The sequence below is a fragment of the Hipposideros armiger genome, unplaced genomic scaffold (assembly GCF_001890085.2).
Source record: "Hipposideros armiger isolate ML-2016 unplaced genomic scaffold, ASM189008v1 scaffold_99, whole genome shotgun sequence".
NCBI classification, from domain to species: domain Eukaryota; kingdom Metazoa; phylum Chordata; class Mammalia; order Chiroptera; family Hipposideridae; genus Hipposideros; species Hipposideros armiger.
In genome coordinates this window covers 1,056,350-1,075,380 of record NW_017731449.1, presented here as the reverse complement: position 1 = coordinate 1,075,380, position 19,031 = coordinate 1,056,350, and the positions used below count along the sequence as shown (strand labels likewise).

The window sequence follows — 19,031 nt, the reverse complement described above, 5'->3', positions numbered from 1 at the left end:
TTCTTACGCGTATGTGTCATTTGTTTTATACACATCCTCTCACAAATTTTAATCATCATGTCCATTTTATGAGATAGGTATTGTTATCATTTTATGATAAAGTACAGATTAACAGCATTTTCAACACACAACAATTTATTGAGTGCTTTTTATGAGCTCATTACCAATAATATGCTGAGAGTTTACAGACACTATTCCATCAAACTTCCTAACAGCCCAGAAAGGTAGTAACAATTACTATCCTCATTTTGCAAAAAAATTATACAGAAGCTAAACCAGACTAAAAAATTTTACCAAACTCACCCAGATAGTAAATGAGTCAGCTGGAATTCCAAAACCTATATTCTTTCCTCTGTATTAAGGCCTCTTCTCATTTTGATATTTATCACCTCATCACTCAGCCCCCAAGACTTACAGAGAAAGTGAACCATTCCAATGAGGAGCAGTCAAGTAATAACTGAATAAATTGCATTATGGTATAATTCCACATTGTTAAAATAGGATATACATGATGCATCAAAAATGCATGGTGCTCCCAACCTGTAGTTTGCCTCTGGAAATAGCCTATCAATTGTAAGAAATCTCTAAGGAGGATAAACTTCTTTACAAGGTTTACCTTTCAAATCCAGATTTTTGGCACCATTGATAACCTGAGTGACCACCTTAGTGTCCACCTTCAGGCTGTGAGTGTTACTATTGTCCCGGGTGATGACGACGTTGTGCCACTGGTTGTCATTCAGGGGGCGGTCACTGTTGCCTTTAATCACATTGGGACCATTTCCGAGGTCAAACACGTAGTGTATGTACCTGTGAGGGAAAACAACCACCTGATGACTTGAGATCTCCTGAAGTGGTTTCATGGCACTGTATGTACAGCTGACATCGAGGGCTTCAAATCCCGCGCGCTAATCTGGCATCATGCGGGAATATTTAAAGCTTGATCTAGGCTACGAGAAGAGTCAGAGCCTATTCTATCAGACTTCACTTTAATGCTATACTCGTAGGGTCAGGAAGTAGTGCAGGTAGTACACTCCAAAACACTAGGGGGCGATATTTAAATTCACAGCCAATCATGGCTCTCTTTATTGGGCTTTGTTCTGGCTTTTGCTTTTGATTTGATTATTTTCTGACACAGGGTAGTAAAATGTCTTAAAGATAGAACAGTTTTTTAAAATTTTGCAATCACTCCTCTATCCGTCTCCAGGCCCACATGCAGATACGCCCACATACAAGTACCCGGCGACCCCTGTGAAAGGGTCGTTCGACCCCCAAAGGGGTCACGACCCACAGGTTGAAAACTGCTGATTTAGTGGAAGATTTTTTAATAAACTTGTGAATTCTCTTCCTTCCAGCCCTAATCATTACATAGACATTTCTAATCAATGAGGATGAGCACATGCATCAGGAACAGAGGGTAGGAAGTAGAACATACACTTTTTTTCATGTCCATATTTTATGTAAGGCTTGAGCTAAGCTATCTAGTATAAACTATACGACCCCTTCCACTTACCCTTTGACTAGCTCAACTGCAATGAAGTCATTGCCATCACCACTATTGAAAAGAATGAAGCCATCAGCTGAAGTGGTCTTGAACTGGAAGAAGAGGTGCATGGAGGTGTAGGCCTGGAGGGTAGCCAGGCTCAAGTAGCTGCTCTTGGTCTTGAAGGTGACAGGGTCGGCGATGATGTTCCTCAGTCCAAAACGAGCCTTCAGTTCACAGTAGTCAATGTCGCCATTTTTGCACAAGTCAATGTAGAGTAAGCCATTAAACATGAGACTCTGCAAGTGGCCAATGAAACTGGAGGGGACAACGGAGATGTAACGTTTCTCAGTCATGATACCAGTTTCAATATTGTGGAATTCCAAGCGGGTATGGTCTCCCACCATTGTACCTAGAAGATCATAAATGAGATACAAACAGGAAAAGTTATCATGTTTTGTCACAGCACACTTAATATATATTTTAGGTCTAATTTTTTTTTTTTTTTGCACAACGTATTCAATTTTCTATAGTCAATTTCAGAAAACAAAATACTGAATACAGTATATACTTGACTTGGCCTTGTGGGAGAGCTGATTATTACTAGCCCAGTCCAAGTTGTATGCCCTGTATCCCATGCTCTCATGCAGCTGCTCAGAATGCCCTGTCATATAAAGGAAAATATGAGATCATCAGTTACTCAAGTTAAAGGATAAAACTATTAGTTTTTTCCATTCAGGAAAACAATTTGGTACTGATCATACTATAAGAAGTTTTTTTTGCCCTAACCATTGTAAAGACACAACAAACAAGTGAATATTAGGTGTTCACTTCCAAATATTTCTTGGTGTAATAATGCACCATGTACTAATTTAGTATCCAGTACAGTCACACGCCACAGAACAACATTTTGGTCAGCTATAGACTGCATATACGATGACGGTCCCATGCAATTATAATGGAACTGAAAATTCCTATCACCTAGTAGCCGTAGTAACATCATAGTACAATGCATTACTCATGTGTTTGTGGTGTTGCTGGTGTAAACAACCCTACTTCACTGCCAGTCATATAAAAGTATAGCACATACAATTATGTACAGTACATAATACTTGATAATGATAATAAATGAGTGCTACTTGTTCATGTATTTAGTATACTTTTTATCATTATTCTAGTGTCCTCTTTCTACTTATAAAAAATATTTTGCTGTAAAGCTGTATGCTGTGTTAGCCGGCAGCAGCCTCATACATCTCGTGTTTACCGTCTCTTGATTACATTATTTGCCCTTGTTCTTGATTTAATCTCGTGGGGTTTTTTTACAGTAACATGCTATCCAGACTTGTAGTCTAGAAGCAATAGGCCATTTCATATAGCCTATGTGTGTAGTAGGCTGTACCATCTAGGTTTGTGTAACTGTCCCCTGTGATATTCACACAAGATGAGATCACCTAGGGATGCATCGCTAGAATGCATCCCTGTCATTAAGCAGTGCATGGCTCTACTTTTGGAAAAGGTTCTATTGTAGAACATCTGTTCATTTGATCCACCCAGCATCGGTTGCTTTTTCTGATACAAACACCTGATTTTCCTTCGGAAAACTACCCTTCCCACTTCATCTTTAAACCATCTGGGCTGGATGAAGCTGACCCCATCCTAGCTCCTGAAGTAATCAAGCTACTCAGGCTGGACCGCTCAGCAGCATATTTTATCCTCCAGCGGGAGTATGATCTAAGGACTAAGAAGCTGTCTTGAAACTTTAATGTGCATCTGAATCATCTGGAGGGCTTGTGTGAACACAGTTAATTGGGCCCCACCATCAGAGTTTATGATTCAAAGTCTGGGGTGTGGCTTGAGAATTTGCATCTCTAACAAGTTCTGAGTTGATGCTTGTGTGTCTGATCTAGGAACCACCCTTAGAACCACCACTGCATTAGTGACAACCCCGCTTGTCCAGTAATAATTTATCTCCAGGGCTTTTGCTAGAACACTAATAAAAGAGATGTTGGTTGCAAACAAGGCTTGCTGAAGCGGTAATTAGAAAGACTAGAGCACTGGAGGCCATGTGATAACCAGAGGGACTATGCCTGCCTGAGGCAACTGGGGGCCCAGAAGACAACTATGAAATGGACAGACACAGTTTCTCTAGGGTGAAGTCATTTGAATATCTGGATCCAGCCAATCAAATCTGGACTTTTTAATTCCCTTTGTGCTTAAGGCATTTGAGTTAAGCTTCTGGCTTTTGCACCTAAAAGATCTCCAGCTGATACAAATAAACTGTTAGACCTTTCATTACCTAGTTTACTAGAAGCAGTGAGTGAGTGAAGCAGGGGTAATGAGGAGGGCTTGAAATAAATACATAGATTGGAAATTTTAATGAGCAAGTCAAGGGAAATGTTACTAGTATGGCCAGAGTAGAAGGTGGCTCCCTCAAATTTTATATAAATGAATCATATTAAAATTGAACAAGCCATGTCCTAATGCCCCAGCATTAAAGGAGAAGGAAGAGGAATTCCTACTTCCTACCCTCTCCTGTTATCTTCCACATTGAAGAAACTCCACCAGCAAGATACTCCCAGGATCTCTTTATCCTCTCTTTTACAACTTACCAGAAGAAAAGGAGTGACATGATCTGTGAAGAGAAACTCTCTGTGCATAGCTCAGCCCCTGGCACTTCCTGTTTCTATTTAGGGGAGCAAGGTGCCTTCCGGGAACACCCAATCTACCCCTGTTATCCACAGCGTGGGTGTTGGAGGGGCAAGCCTTGCTTCAGGGGAGGATGCCTCCCCCAGTCCTGAATTAGTGTTTGAGTGGGCAAGTCCATCTAATTCAGAAGTTTTCATAGGTACATGTAAGCCACATTTTTCAATATCAGTGTTGTCATTAATAAAAATGATATTTGATTTCTACGTGCCTTGCATTTTTTCCTCTATTAGTGTCGAAATCTGGTGGCAAAAAGGGGGGCTTATATTTTCTTGGGTCCCTTAAACTTCAATATCTGGGAGATTCAAGTAGATCGTACCCTCAGATGATCAATTTTAACTTCATCTCTTTAGGAGCATACTCAGACCTAATTCAAAGACTCACTGATAAGCACACAAATCAGATTTGTATTTTAGGAGCTTCTATGTGGTGTTTTGACAACTAGTTACAAATCATTCTCTTAATGTAAGCAAAACAATAAAATACTGATGTTGGTTAACTTAAATATAAAATTGTAACAGAACAAAAATCAAAATGCAACCTAAGTATGCTAACAATTGAGTAATGAGAAAAATAATTACTGCATAAAATTACTTAGTATTGAAAATTGGACTGGTCATGAAAATGCAAAATAGCATAACCTAAATTCACATGCTCTAAAACAATGAAGTGACTGAAATAAATGCCCAATGTCACTTTGGTTATAGCTGCTCATACCAGGGCTGGAGGCTGTAGCCGGAGAACGCCGGGGAGAGAAAAGGCAGGTAATCTTGATGGGAACACAGGAACTGAACTATAATGGTGCTCGGTGGTCATGTTAATTTTTATTTTACAAACAACAAACAAAACAATAATGAGAACTAAGAAGTGATAATGGGGTGATTGCTGGTGAAGATTGGGGTTCCAAAAGGAGTCTGAAGAGACAATTTTAAAGTCAACTGGGAGCTTTTAGAGAAGTTATGGATAAATTGACCTCTAGAATTGAGGGGTTAGGAAATTCTGCTCACTAGAAAATGAATTTCATAAAGCCAGAACACCATGTTAGGTGGGAAAATCATGTAAAGATTACATGAAAATCATGTAAGATTGAGAGAGAAGAGAGATTGAAGAAGGGCTTGGATAATAGAAGGGAAGCTAACAATAGAATCTGAATGCTTAGCCCAGGGACACAGGCTGATTTAGGGTTTAGAAAGACTCAGAGCAACTTCCACTGGAAATTGGTGAGGGGCAGAGGAGAAGGTGATATGGGGCCAAATTCGAAAAAGAATTGGTTTCACCATGTACTAAAGGAACTCACTCTGCTGTGGATGTAGGCTATTTTACCAGGAGAAAGCATAGAAATGATTGCTTCAAGTTTAAAACATGGACTAAACCAAGCAAATAATTTTTAAAAATCTTTGTATCACCTAATCAGTATTAATAACTGGGAACCTTTTTGCTCATCTTTTCTGAATGCCATCTGTAGACTAAAACTCCTTTCCATGTGAGGGTAGAATGCATGCACACTTCGGGGAAGCTGCTTTCAAATTTCAGAGGGAAGAGTAGTAACTTAGGAGAAAGAGAAGAAGGAAAAGCCAAGACTACTAAATATCCCCTACATGGCAGCCACTGTGCTGGGCACTTCACTACTGCCATCCAATGTCATTATCACAAATTTTAGTCAGGTATGACTACCTAGCTTTAGAGGTGAGGACACTTAGGGAGGTCAAACAATTTGATCATAGTTCATACAGGTGGTACATACCCAGGTGTGTTTAATTCCAAAGCCCATATCTTAATTTGTATACTATACTGTCTACACTACACTCTCTCTGGAGAGAAGGTTTGACTGGTTCCTTACATTATTGCCCAAGAGAAACTGTAGGTGGAATTTAACTTGGTGAAATGTCCGTGCGGAAGCTGCTGTGATGAGTTCTCGCTTCTTCCCTGTGGCCAAGTATAATGTCATTCCATCGAATCCATGGGTAATATACCCAGCACCTTCCCTAGAACAGCCATGTCGACTTGTGTCCTGTTCAAATGTGCACTTCCGAATCTCACTGCTGGCCAACAAGTGGCATACAGACCAGCCCTCAGAGTGATGAAGCTTGTTGAGGACACACAACTATGGGAAATTTTAGCCAAGTTCAAGCTGTACCTTCCCAAGAGACAGTAAGCATATAGTGGATGAGCGTGTGGGCTCTGAGGCTGGACCGTCTGGGTTACGTAACTTTCCTGTGCCTCATTTTCCCATGGATGAAGTGATCAGGATTAAATGTATCAATATATAGATTAAAACAGTGCCTAGTGCTCAAACTGTTAGCTATTACTAACCATGCAACAGTCATTTTTATTTTTATTTTCTCTGAAATACATTAATAATTTTCTGGTTATTTCACTTTATGTTTTCTCTCTATTTTTTTTTTTTTAGAACACAAACTCCTTTGAAGGAGGGCCCACTTCTTCCTCTTCTAGACATCGCGTGGGGTTTAACAGAGGGGCCCCAGCATCCCTGATGTCTAGGAAGGAGGCTGTATGGGAAACTTTTGCCTTGGAGTCAGAGCTTGGACCATCGTTGCCTCTGTGCATGAGGCTCCTGACCAACACCAACAGCTTAGCAAAGAAACAATGGGAACGGCTTAGAGGACGCAACCTGACCTCCCATGGCTCCCAGACCTGGAAAGAGAAGTTAAGAAAAGGAAGGCTTAAAAGTCTCAGTGAAAGATGCACATTTTACCCACAATCCTTGAGTTTCACGGCTCCCACACCCTTTTTCCACAATAGCAACATTTTTCAAAAGTATATGCAGTAAAATGCTTTACTTGAGAAAAAAAAGTTTTGGAGCCAACTGAATTTGACAAACACTGCATACTTAATTACTGATAATTAGCAATGTGTATTAGCATATTAAAGGCTCCTAATAAGTTGCACAATAAAGAAATTTGCTTCATTTTGTTTCACCTAACATTTTCCATATCTATCTCCTCATAGATTTTGTTAATGCGAGGAGCAAGTTTTCCATGGAAATCCTAGGAAAATGACTTTTTACATCTTGGTACTGAAAGTGCAATGTGGGGTGAGGGGGGGGAGGAGGAGAAGGCACCATGGACCAGAAAAGACAAAAAGAGGTGAATTTTTATACCAGCAGGAAGTTCTTGGTGCAGTGGCCTTAGTTCGGAGGAGTATAACCCAAGTGAGGTATTCTTTTAACTTCTTCTTGATAATAGAAATCCAGCTCAATCAATCAATCAACCTTTATTAAGTGTCAACTGAACTTAATACATTGCCAGGAATACATTATATTATAATAAATGAAAATCACCAGGCTGAGGAATATTTATTTCCTTGCTTTTGATTTCTTGTGAGTCTGACCTATTCTTTGCATCATTTCTACGAACTAGCTGAAAATTTGACACCCTGGGGGACCTTAACCAGCATGAAAAGGATTACTAAGTAAGCCAATAAGACACTACTTAATAACATGAGGGCTGAGTGGTATTTTAGTTTCACTGCCTGATTTTATGACTTCTGTGAGCTAAAATTAAAATTCTCAAACCCCTTATCACTGTAAAAGCAATCCAAGGTTGTAGCTCATAAGCAAAATAGCTCTTTTCTTCTCCCAAATTACTTTATCCTTATGGTTGCTTTCTTCCATCAGCAACAAAGTAGGGGGTAAGGCAGCAAATGAAAGAGCTTCATTAATTTCAAATATCAAACTACTGGATGGCTTGGGCATGCCATGGTTTAGTCCTGCTTTTTAATTATTAGTGGTAAGAGAAAGCACACTTTATAATTACCTTTATCCTAAAGTTTCTGTAACAGAATAATGACCAAGGGAGGCAATACACAACGACAGTACCCTCAGCTCGGCAGTTCTTTATGACTATAGCTTGCGGGGCATGTAATTTCCTATGGAACTAAAAGGGACCCACTGTTGGGAGAGATTGGGATGAGGTCGCCATCTAGTGGCGTCTATTCAAAACACGCTGTGAACAGCATCCCTCGGCTTTACTGGGCTAAACCCAGAGGAGTTAGCAGGGCATGTGCGACTGGCTCATCTCCACGGCCTCCTTTGCAGGCTCCTGTCTGCACTAACACCTCCTGAGGATTTCTTGATTAATTCAGGTTGTCTGTGGGTTCTAAACCCTATACCCATGTTTGTTTCTCTTTGCTTATGTTCATTACTTAAGACTAAGTGACCCTTCAGGCCTATAGAACAGTAACCTTACCTCCCACTACTAAATTCGGACTAAATTAGTACATTTGGAAGGTGTGGGACAGGTGGTGGTTCTGTCTTCATTTTGGAGGGAAGGAGAGTGGGGTTGTAGTCTACCTACAGAATTGGATTGCTCACCTCACCCTAACCATTCATTCCATTACACTTTTCCTACATTTTAGACAAACCATTTTCTTAGGATGAATTAGGAAGTCTGGCAAGCAGCTTGATTTGGTGAAATCGCACAGACATGAATGTAGAGCTTAATTACAAGGCTTCCTCTAAGTCTCAAGTTCCCCTTATGTAAAATGACAATAAGAACACTAGCCGTGCAAAGCAATGGTGAATTCTGAAGATTAAAGGAGCTGATATGTGCAAGACAGCTAACATAGTATCTGCTGTCTACTGGGCACCGGGTATATGCCTCACGCCTTCCTCTATCGTAGACTCTCCTCCTCTCCTTACACACACACACCCCTGCACACACACATACGTGACTCACTATAATTCCTGACTCCAGAAGAAAAAAAACACCCAGGCTCATGAATATAAAATTAAATTATAGGACCAATATCGCAGAACCTTTATGCTGCAAAGGGCCTCAGCAATAATATCATTTCAAGTTTAAAAATGAGGAAATGGGGAACAAGAGGCTTAGCGTATCTGTCCCAAAGGTGTAAAGCATTTTAGTGACAATGATTGCATTAAATCCCAGGTTCCTGGCTCCAACCTGACTTATCCACAGAGGACACTGCAGAAATGGTGTAGACCACTTATTTCGTTGACCAGGCCCAAAAATGTCGGCTCTCCCGACAACCCTTCAGAGAATTAACATCAGGGCCCAGGTCTTCTGATGCCAACAATGCTCCACATAATACTCCACGCGACCCCAAGTTTTCTCGCCCCACATGGGCAAGAATTCTATGTTAACAGATGTGCCCTTCTGTGGAATAGTTGCTGGAGTATAGACTTACAGGGTGCAGCATGTAAGATGCACTTGAAGGTGCCCTCTCTGTTCACCATAGACCTCATGAATTACACTCCCCCATCAAATTCTGCCAGATCTGCCTTCATAAACCATTCCTGCTTTCTTCAGCCCCAATTGATAATTTTCTCTTCTGATTGACAATTGAAATCTTACCTACACAGATTAGAATCTCCTTATATATTCATTGTCTTATTTTCCAATACCCGAGTTCTATCTAATCTACTCGATTGGCTCATGGTTTGAGGAAATGGAAAATCTCGTGTGCTTCTTTTTTATTTTCTGCAATCCCTAGCTTATAACAGGCTGTCATGAAATACATATTGCTTGTGTGAGGCTCTGAGTGTTCCTTACCTCAGATTCACGGATTCACTCATGTATTCACTGCCCTCCCAGAATGTAAATTCCACCAGGCCAAGGACTGGCCTATTTGCTGGTTACCACATTCCCAGTGCCTTCTAAAGCAGTGCTTGGTACAGAGTAGGTACTCGATTACTAGTGACTAAATAAATGTATAATTATTTAGCACCTTCTAAGAATCATGCATTGGTCGAGGTAGTTACTTTCACCTATCATTTTCTGAATTTCTGGTTTATCTATCTCCCTCTACTAGAGAGTAACTCCTTAGTTGAGGGAAGGAACTTGCGAGGATGATTGATCAGTGATTTTTGAATAGTTGGATAATAAAAGGGTCTGTAAAACTCCCCAGATACATACTCTATGCCTAAGAGGAGAGAGCTAGCAATATATAATTATAATGGTGGGTCAGTTCTGTAATACACATCAATGAAAGGGATTTTCAAAATACAGAGGGAGACCTTCTTAGCCTTACCTGAGCTTGTCATCAGAGAGCCTTCCCTGGGACTTCTATTAGGCAAAATACAAGGCTTTGAGAAAAACCCTTTGCTCACTGAATGACCAAGAGGACTATGTGAGCAGAGAGACAAATTTCGCTGTAGCTTTACTCACCCTCAGCCACATCATCGTCCACGGTTAGCTTAAGGCTTTTTCCTCTCCGCACCACCCGAACGGTGTGCCACTCATTGTCGTTGAGCTTCTGCCCTGCATACAGGGTCTCAGGTCCTTTGCCTAAGGGCGGTGGTAAGTGCCAAAGTTAGAGTCAATCTACAAGTCGTGCTCATGGCATCAGAGCTGTCAAAGCCACACTGGTGCACATGACCTAAGAGCATGTAAGGAGTCGTATCCCACCCACCCCACAAGGCTCATCCAGTTTCACGGATCCAACAGGATCCTCCTTAATAGTCGCCATTTGCAAACATCTCAATTCAAATGTAATAGACAGTGACAAAGTAGTGAAAGAAATACTTGCTCTCCTTCATCTATAGATACAAGGGTTTAAATGCCAGTGGCAAGAAGGGAACATTTGCAGGAAACAGTAGTCAGCTGTCATTTTGTTTCCCAACATCTTAGATTCCAGATGAATTTCTTAAAGATACAGGAAATTCATTGTACATATTTAAAACCATGGTCAAATTTAGGCATCATACACCAGTCTGGCTTTTGGAGAGCATCCACCCATTGGGTGAGAAAAATGCTCTGCAATATACGCTCTTAACTTGACATTTCCATTAACCCATGGTCCTATCAGTGACCATATAAATCACAAGAGTAGTCATCACAATAATAATAAACCCCATTATAAATAATGCTCCTGAAGGGAATGTGAGGGCCCCCTGAAGAATCTCATTGTTCATCATACTCCAAAAAGACCCAAAGACCTAAAAAATGAAATCATATAAAATTCCAAAGTGGAATCTGGCTAGGTCAAAATTCAGTAGAACGTGCCATCAAATAAAGGAACAAACCAAGTTTTCTCAAAAGGTCCATGGTCAAGATGCTTGACACGATGATCAAGTGCACCCCCGGAAGAATCAGATGCAATGAGGAATTACGGTGCATAAGGCCAAAAGCTGGCAAGATAGACAGACACTCAGGCGTTAAAACATTTGGCTGGTAATGCGAGGGGGAATGACATGTTTCACTCACCAATGAACTGAGAGGTAAGTTTAAAAGACAAAGAAGACTGCACAGAACCAGAGGACTTAGGCCAAATTTGTTATCTCTACATGGATAGCTGAACCCATGCAGAAAGATGCTGCTTAACTCTCCCTGGATTAGTCATTCAGTAGATTGAAAGCCCTATTTCGGGAAATAACTTGAAAAAAATGAAATATGTAGCTGGCCAATAAACCCCTATGGACATCATGCCTCTGAAATATTTCAAAAGACTATACAACTTGGCTCTAACATATAGGAGCACAGGGCCAGGGCCATAGTAGATGCTTTAATAAGTGCTTGTTGAATAATCGATGTCTGCATAGGTCTTTATTTCTTTGGAATTCATCGAATAAGGTCAATGTATTTTTAAGTAATTTTGAAAGCTTTATTATATAGTTTTTACTAGCCACTCTCTATCGTCCTCTGTTCCCAAGACTGAAGGTATTATATGCTATTTAGGAAAGAAAATTCTAAAAAGAGAGTACTTGGGTAGAGAGCTTTTAAACTAGGTAATTTTAAATTGTACCCTTAAATTCTGAGTAATTCATAACCCTATTGAATGCTGGTTATAAGAGTTATGACAGAAGTTAAAGTGTGGGGGATTTTCTTCTTGAAATATAAAGACTTTCAAAGCAGAATGGTTTCTTTTCATTACAATGTATTCAACAGGTGATTTGTACTTAAAATTCTCCAGAATGTACCTATATCCCAAGTGCAATCCAATTTCACAAGGATCCTGAGAATTCAGAGAAGAAACTGAGAGCAGACCAAATATATCCCAAATTGAGTAATGGTGCCATAAAATCAATAAATCTTAGGAGAAAATAATAATTCTATAATACACCACTTTATATTCAATCTTAGCTTCTCTTTGTAAGCATGCCTGCCTTTAATATTATCTAAAAGGTATACGCTATAACAGGATTTTCCTACATTTAAACTCCCTAGATAGCACCGTTCATTATCTCATTAAATTCAGGTCTAAGATTGATGTAACAGTGGCCTTTACAACAGCAAACTGTGTGGCCATTGGGAGAAAATGGGCCGTATTACGTGAGGCTTTTGAAGCAGGAACAGATGTTTTTTGGGGAAAAAAAATTTGCCTTGTTTTTTTTTAATGTTTTTATCCTCTTTATTCTACATGCAAATGTTTCAATAAGAAAGAAGAGAGTAAGGAAAGATGTGGAAAATATTGGCTAAGGAGGCAGAACTTTTACAAAAATACAAGTTCCTTAAGCATCTCCTATAGGTGGCATCTGTTCTTTAGGCAATTTCTGTGCATCACTTAATTTTTATGACTGGGGACTAGATGAGAGGAAGAAACACTAACAAAACCACAGTCAGTGTGGGACACTGCTACGTTAGTGCCATATTAGCCACCGAGATGTAAAACAAGCTTTGCCTCAGTCCAGTGCATTTTAAATGCTACTGTCATTTTGCAGGCACTTCAGCTCTTCTGCTGTGCTGAAATGGCCATTACAGTCCTATTAAAACAAAAATATTTAACCATCCATTTGACTCTAAAACTTTAGGATGTGATGGTTGATGATCAAATATGTGAAAACAAAACAAAACAAAACAAAAACAAAAACTGAAACCTCTCATGACTCACTGCCTGGTAACATTTGATACCTCCAACCTCAATATTCTTACTCTGAGATTAGAAATAAAGATTCACAGCCATCTCATTAAAGTGTCAGGAAAATGAGCATTATTCAATAGTCAAGCAAGAAACACAGAAATCTCAGTGAGCTTCTGGAAAACTTTTGGCCTCCAAAAGTGGAGAGTCAATGGCATTTATCTTTATTTAGTCAAGCTAAAAGGTGACTTCATCCTGGAAAGTGATGTTTAAACTCAGCTGGAAATGCAGGCAAATAGAGGGGAGGAGCAGATCTAATCTGTAGCCTAGGCGTAAAACTGGATTGATGAGTGACGCAAGATACAGACACAAGATGAAAGCTGAAACGTACAAACTGTTCGATTTTAAAAGCAGGCAGATCTAGTCTGGCAAAGACTTCTCAGGCAGATTCAAGCGCAAGGCCAGTGAAGCAGCCTCAGTAAAAACAATGCATGTAAAACGTTCTTCCCTATAAGTCAAGGACAGTCCAGATAAGAAGAAGCTTCTTTTTTTTTTTTTAAGTTGGAATTTAAAATGGAACTGATGGGAACTTAAAGCAACAACAGCAAAACTCAAAGCCACCAGTTGTCTTGCAATGCCCTTTTTCTTTTTAGTAGCTAGAAGTATGATCTGCAATTAGGTACGTATTGGATTCATGTAGTAGATGAATGTTTCCTTTTTTATAGTGTAAATAGTAAATACTAATCACAGAAAACCCTTTGATTATCTTTAGGCTGCTTTGATCATCACTGTTTGATCTAAATTGAGAAAACTAACAAGTTATCTGACACCCTGTAGTTGAATTTCCCAGGTAATGATGCCTGTGACTGGAGGAATGAAGCAAAATCACAGTTGAAGATCGCCAGGATGCAGACGTCTATAGAAGAGGAGTGTTGACTTGTTTCTTGTTGTAGAACAAGGGCCTTCAATGAATCCATTGGGTAATATCAGCCAAGTGCCAACTCTTGATCTAGCTCTCTGCAAACTCATTTAGCATCATCTCTTTAGCTTGTCTCACAGAAGATGGTCTGATTCTCTGAAGAATGGGGGATACAGCACGAGGCATCCTGGATGAGGAGCACACACTAGGCAGTTTCCTTAACCTATCCCACCGAAACCCTATGGAAGTCCTGTTTCTTTAAGAAGCCAGAACTAATAATAAAATCTATGTGAACAGTTAGATGACAAGCACTTGTTGAGACAGAAGTCATTGCTGATTGCTTGGAAGAAGATGACACTCTGATACTGCCAGATGGTTCCCCGTTTTGGCAGATAGGGAATGGGAGCATGTGGGGAAAACCCACAGTGGAACGTTATTAAAGGCACACACCTGCAGAAGGTGGACTCTGGATTTTAATTATTTTAAATTAATTGATTGATTGATTGATTGACTTATAGTGGACTGTTTACATTCATGAATTGTTTTTTATTCCCCCCAGGAGCAATATAACCAGAAAAATGACAAGATACCCCCAATATACATTAGTTTGTCCGTATATGTCTAAGACCTCACCAAACCAACTAACCCAGGTGGTTTTGCTCATAGGCAGGGAGTAGAAATTCCTTCCATCCCACACAAAGTGCTGTTTCCAAAAGTGGGTGGGTAACATCTGGAAACTTCTTTTGCTCAAGGTGGGGGTGTGGGGTGTGGGGTGGGAGGGGCGGGCAGTGACTAAGGGGGCAATACCTGTACCATAATAACTTTGCTTTACCTGAACATCTTTCTATTTGTGCAAGAAGGACAAAGAAACAACTCGATTTCCCTTGGAACTATAGTTCACATGAATCAAAATTTCTACAATGCATACACAATATGACATCTTCTCCCTTAGCAAGGTAGAGCGACTATACATCTAAATGATATGGTAAATAAACACTCAAAATGTTAGGTTCAAAGAACACCAAAAACATTTAAAAAGAGAAAACTTACCTTCATTTCCACCAGCGCCTTAGGTCAGGCTAGCTGAGCCATGACAAACATTTTACTAAGCCCACAGCACCATTTATTTTATCAGTCTTCCTACCCAGAGAGAACAGATTAGGCAAATAAAAGCAGGGGTGAAGAGGAAGAAGAATGGGATGAAAGAATAAGGAGCATGAGAGGGAAATAGAAAAGACGCATTTTATTTCCTGTCCAAAGATTTTTCACCTGGTTTTCTTTGGGTTGACAACTCAACAGAGGTTAAAGGTGTTTGGTTTTGTTTTTATAATTTTTTTTCAAAAGCATTCATTTTCTTTGAAAAACTTTCAAATCATATTTACTTAAAGAGCCAGTTTGGCGAAACATTTCAGAGAGTTTATTTCATTCTCACTGGAGTTCTCCAGTCTCAGGAAGAGCTGTCATACCTCCTACATTGAATGTGAAAAGCACAGGAAACTTTCTGGAACCTTCTCCTAAGAAGCGTCCCAGTGAAGTGTATGAGAAAAGACAGGTGACCCAGTCACTCAGCCTGAGCACATGAACCCTCCTGGAGGACCCACTTCCAGATAAACCCCACTGAAAACACCACCAATATTTATTGGACTTGAATAATTAAATGCACCAGCGAGCCTGCCACATATAACATCTTCAACTATGTGCCGCCCATCCCTTTTCATGTGGTTTATCCTCTACTCTGCTCTTCCAGGTACTCCGAGAGTTACTACCATTACTACCCTTTGGCAGTGTATCACAGAGAGGATTTATTCATACATTTAACAAATTGAGCATTGACATGGGACCAGACACCATTCTAGTGTGGAAGATGACAAGGGTCCCTGCCCTTACACAGTTCACATTCTAGCTTGAAATGAGAGAGGACAAAGGGCAATACACAAAGTAAAGAACGTGAGATAATTTCAGATAGGGCTGATTTCTATGAAGGAAATAAAATAGGGTAACATGGTGCAAAGTAATTGGCATGGGGGGCGGGAATAGAGGATTGGCTACTTTACAGAATATTCTAGAAAGGCCTCTCTGTAGAGATTTCTCTATTCTTGATCTGAGTACCCGGTAGGATGGAGAGTTCGTAAATGAGATGGTCAGAGAAGGCTTCTCTGAGGAGGTACATTCAAGAAGGAGCCAACCATGAAAATATCTGAGGAGATGGGAACAGTAAGAGCAGCAGCCCAGAAGGAGGCTGGCATGTCAGAGGAACAAAAAGGAGCCTATCATGGCTGGAGCTTGTGTCCAAGGGAGAGTGTGGTCGGAGGGAAGGCGGAGGAAGAGGCAGAGGCCAGGTCACAGGAGACCGACCCTAGACCACACGTGGTACGGAACACAAACGTTGCTCTAAATGCAACCGGGAGCCACTGGGAGGTTTTAAGCAAGGGGATTGTATGATTTAATTTAAGTTTAAAAAAATCATTCTGGTTGCTATGGATGCATTGGACCAAAACAATAATTTTTTTTTTTAAAAAAGGCCAATAATGGAAACAAGGAGATGATCTGGGAAGTTACTAAAGGGAGGAAATGAAAGAGCCCTGGATTAGAGGGTTAGCAGACGAAAATGGAAGTCAGACTTGGGATGAATTTTAGAAGTAGGGTCAACAGCATTTGAGATTGGTTTGGGAGGTGAAGTGGGAGAGAAAGAGGGAGAGAAAGGAATCAATGGTGACTCAAGGGTTGGTCTGGGAACCTGGGTGGATGGAGGCATCCTCAACTGAGAAGGGAAACCAGAAAAAGTAAGACATGTTTGACCCTATGAATCAGGGCAGCTGACTGTTATTTGTGTTTTTCCTACCTAGTAGCAGTCATGCTTCATACAATCTCCTGGCAGCTTCCTACTGCTGAGAAGTGTGAATCAAAGTTTACTGATTGCATGATTTTACTAGAAAAATGTTAATTTGCACCTTGGGCCACTACTGCCTACTAATGACAAAGGTTATTGGTTCCTGTTCTTTCTTTCTGTCTCCTCCCTCTTTCCCTCCCTCCCTCCCTACCTCGCTTTCTCCCTTCTTTCCTTCCTTCTCTCCCTCTCTCTTTCTTTTTCTTTTTCTTTTTTCCTGCATGGTTTCAGCTATGTGCTCTAGCCCATGCCTTGGGACCGGAACAAAGAGTGTCCCTAACATTACAAAGCAAACCCTGGCAGCCCATTCAACAGAGTCTCTAAATTCTGATCACTGTGTAAAATGAACCCGTTCATCTCAGCTGGGAGACTGGAACATCTCAATTTTGAAATGGAATGAATCCAGGGCAGATATCCTCTGAAGGAACAAATGACTCCACAAAAGATGAGAAGGAATCTTGCCCCCAATTTACTGCCAAATCTCTCCCTTAAGTCGTAAATTTACAGCATTTCTTAAGAGCGGTGAGCTGAGGACAATCTCAAGATTTCTTGCGATAATCTCTCGCCACGAAGCCACTTTTCAAGAGATGAGGGCAATTTGCTCACGGATAGACAGAAAGGTGCTTTTGTGAATATTGATTCTACTCTTGTTTAAAAATAACTTTCTAAAATATACAAGTACTTTCCCATCATTGTCGTGATATAATTAATCCAAATTAGTCTTCCTTTGATGATTTAAAATGTTGTTGTGTCACAGGTTCTTTCTGACTATGTGATCTTATTGTTTAGCACTAAAAACACACATCTTGAAGGTGATAGAGATTGAGCTAAAGAGATTTGAACCAGGATCTGCATTAGAACCTGCTCCTTTGAACAAATTTCCAATTTAAGCCTGTTTCCCCAGGAATTGACCCTTTTGTGATATGAAGCAGAATAAAAAAATGTTTAATTATGAATTGAAAGGTCTAGTTCATCAATCCTAATAATTAATACTTTGCTTTAAATAGGAATTAAGAGAGGCAAAGCACATCTTCCATTAGTGTTCTTTCATGTATTCCCATAACTTCTCTACCTCCATCCATCCTTTCTCACCCTTCTCTGACCCTCCCAGCGGGAAGTATACACCTCTCCAGTAATTCAGCTGTAGTTGCATTTGGTAAATTATCACCCTGCCCCTTGTATTTCAATGTTTTTTGTTTGCTTTAATATCCTCTGCCTCCACTTCTATGCCCTCTGAGGGAGAAGAACATGCTACCTTTCTAATCCCCAACAACTAAGCAGAGTACCTTACACCAAGAAGGTGCTCTCAACATATTAGGCAGAAAAAAAATACTGAGTGAATAAATAGAACTGAGTGAGTGAAATACAAAATTAGCAAATAGGTTGAGCAAGGGAGAAGAAATAGAAGGGGAGCAGAAGGGAGTTGAAAACTGTATTTTAGCAATAGAATGAATTAGACCCACTTGGGAAGTTACTCAGTACAATAATAAATACAAATAATCGAACTAAAAAGTGAATACATAGAATTGGATGAAAAAACAAATGGCAGAGTAAATTTGTAAAAATGGTGAGCAGAAGAAAGCTGCACATTGCATTTTGACAGCTGAGTGAATTAGGAGCTAATTCCTAATTCATTTTGGAACTAGAAGACACCAGGCAGCAGATATAAATAAAATAAAGATACTACTTTTTGTTTTAAATAATTTTTCCCAGCCAGAAAAAAAATATATCTATAGCTTTCTGAGAAACTGATATGAGGATGAGAGTAACATTTATAAAGGGGTGCCAGTTGCTCTGCATACATGATTTTATTTCATTTTGTAATACGAAGCTGAGACAGTTTACCACAGCTTTACAAATAAAGAGGCAGAGCAAAGCTCCACAGCCCGTCCAGGTCACACAGCTATGGGACTCGCTGCCCAGTCAGTCTGTCTGCAAAATCTCTCCACTGGGCTGCATTTGTTCTCACAGCTTCGTCGTCATGGTTACGCCCCTGGGTTGTCCCAGTCTAGAGATTTGAGGAGGAATAAGGGGAGGCCAAGTAAAGGACATGGAGGCAATGGGAGAATATGAAAAAAAAAAAACCCCTCTCATTTGGGGCTTAATGAAAAGTATGGTCTGATTTTACTTTTTTAAATTTTTAAAAATTTATTTGCAAGACTAAGGTCAAGTCCTAACACACGGAACATACTAATAAAGCCAAAAGAAGTGAAAAGTTTATATTAGAAATGAAAGTGGAGGGTAAATATATCGTACTTGTAGCA

At 40.0% G+C, this 19,031-nt stretch overlaps 1 protein-coding gene across 27 annotated transcripts in view; it reads right to left on the bottom strand.

Annotated features, from left to right (window-relative positions):
• The window catches only part of NRXN3 (neurexin 3), a 1,587,373-nt gene that overhangs the window by 840,322 nt on the left and 728,020 nt on the right, over positions 1 to 19,031 (bottom strand). For all 27 annotated transcript variants that reach the window (XM_019646239.1, XM_019646240.1, XM_019646221.1 and 24 more), the window contains 3 exons: positions 10,333 to 10,452; positions 1,511 to 1,892; positions 617 to 807 (listed from right to left, as the gene is read on the bottom strand). In XM_019646239.1, the coding sequence (XP_019501784.1) occupies positions 617 to 807; positions 1,511 to 1,892; positions 10,333 to 10,452 (693 nt within the window). The remainder of the gene's footprint in view (positions 1 to 616; positions 808 to 1,510; positions 1,893 to 10,332; positions 10,453 to 19,031) is intronic.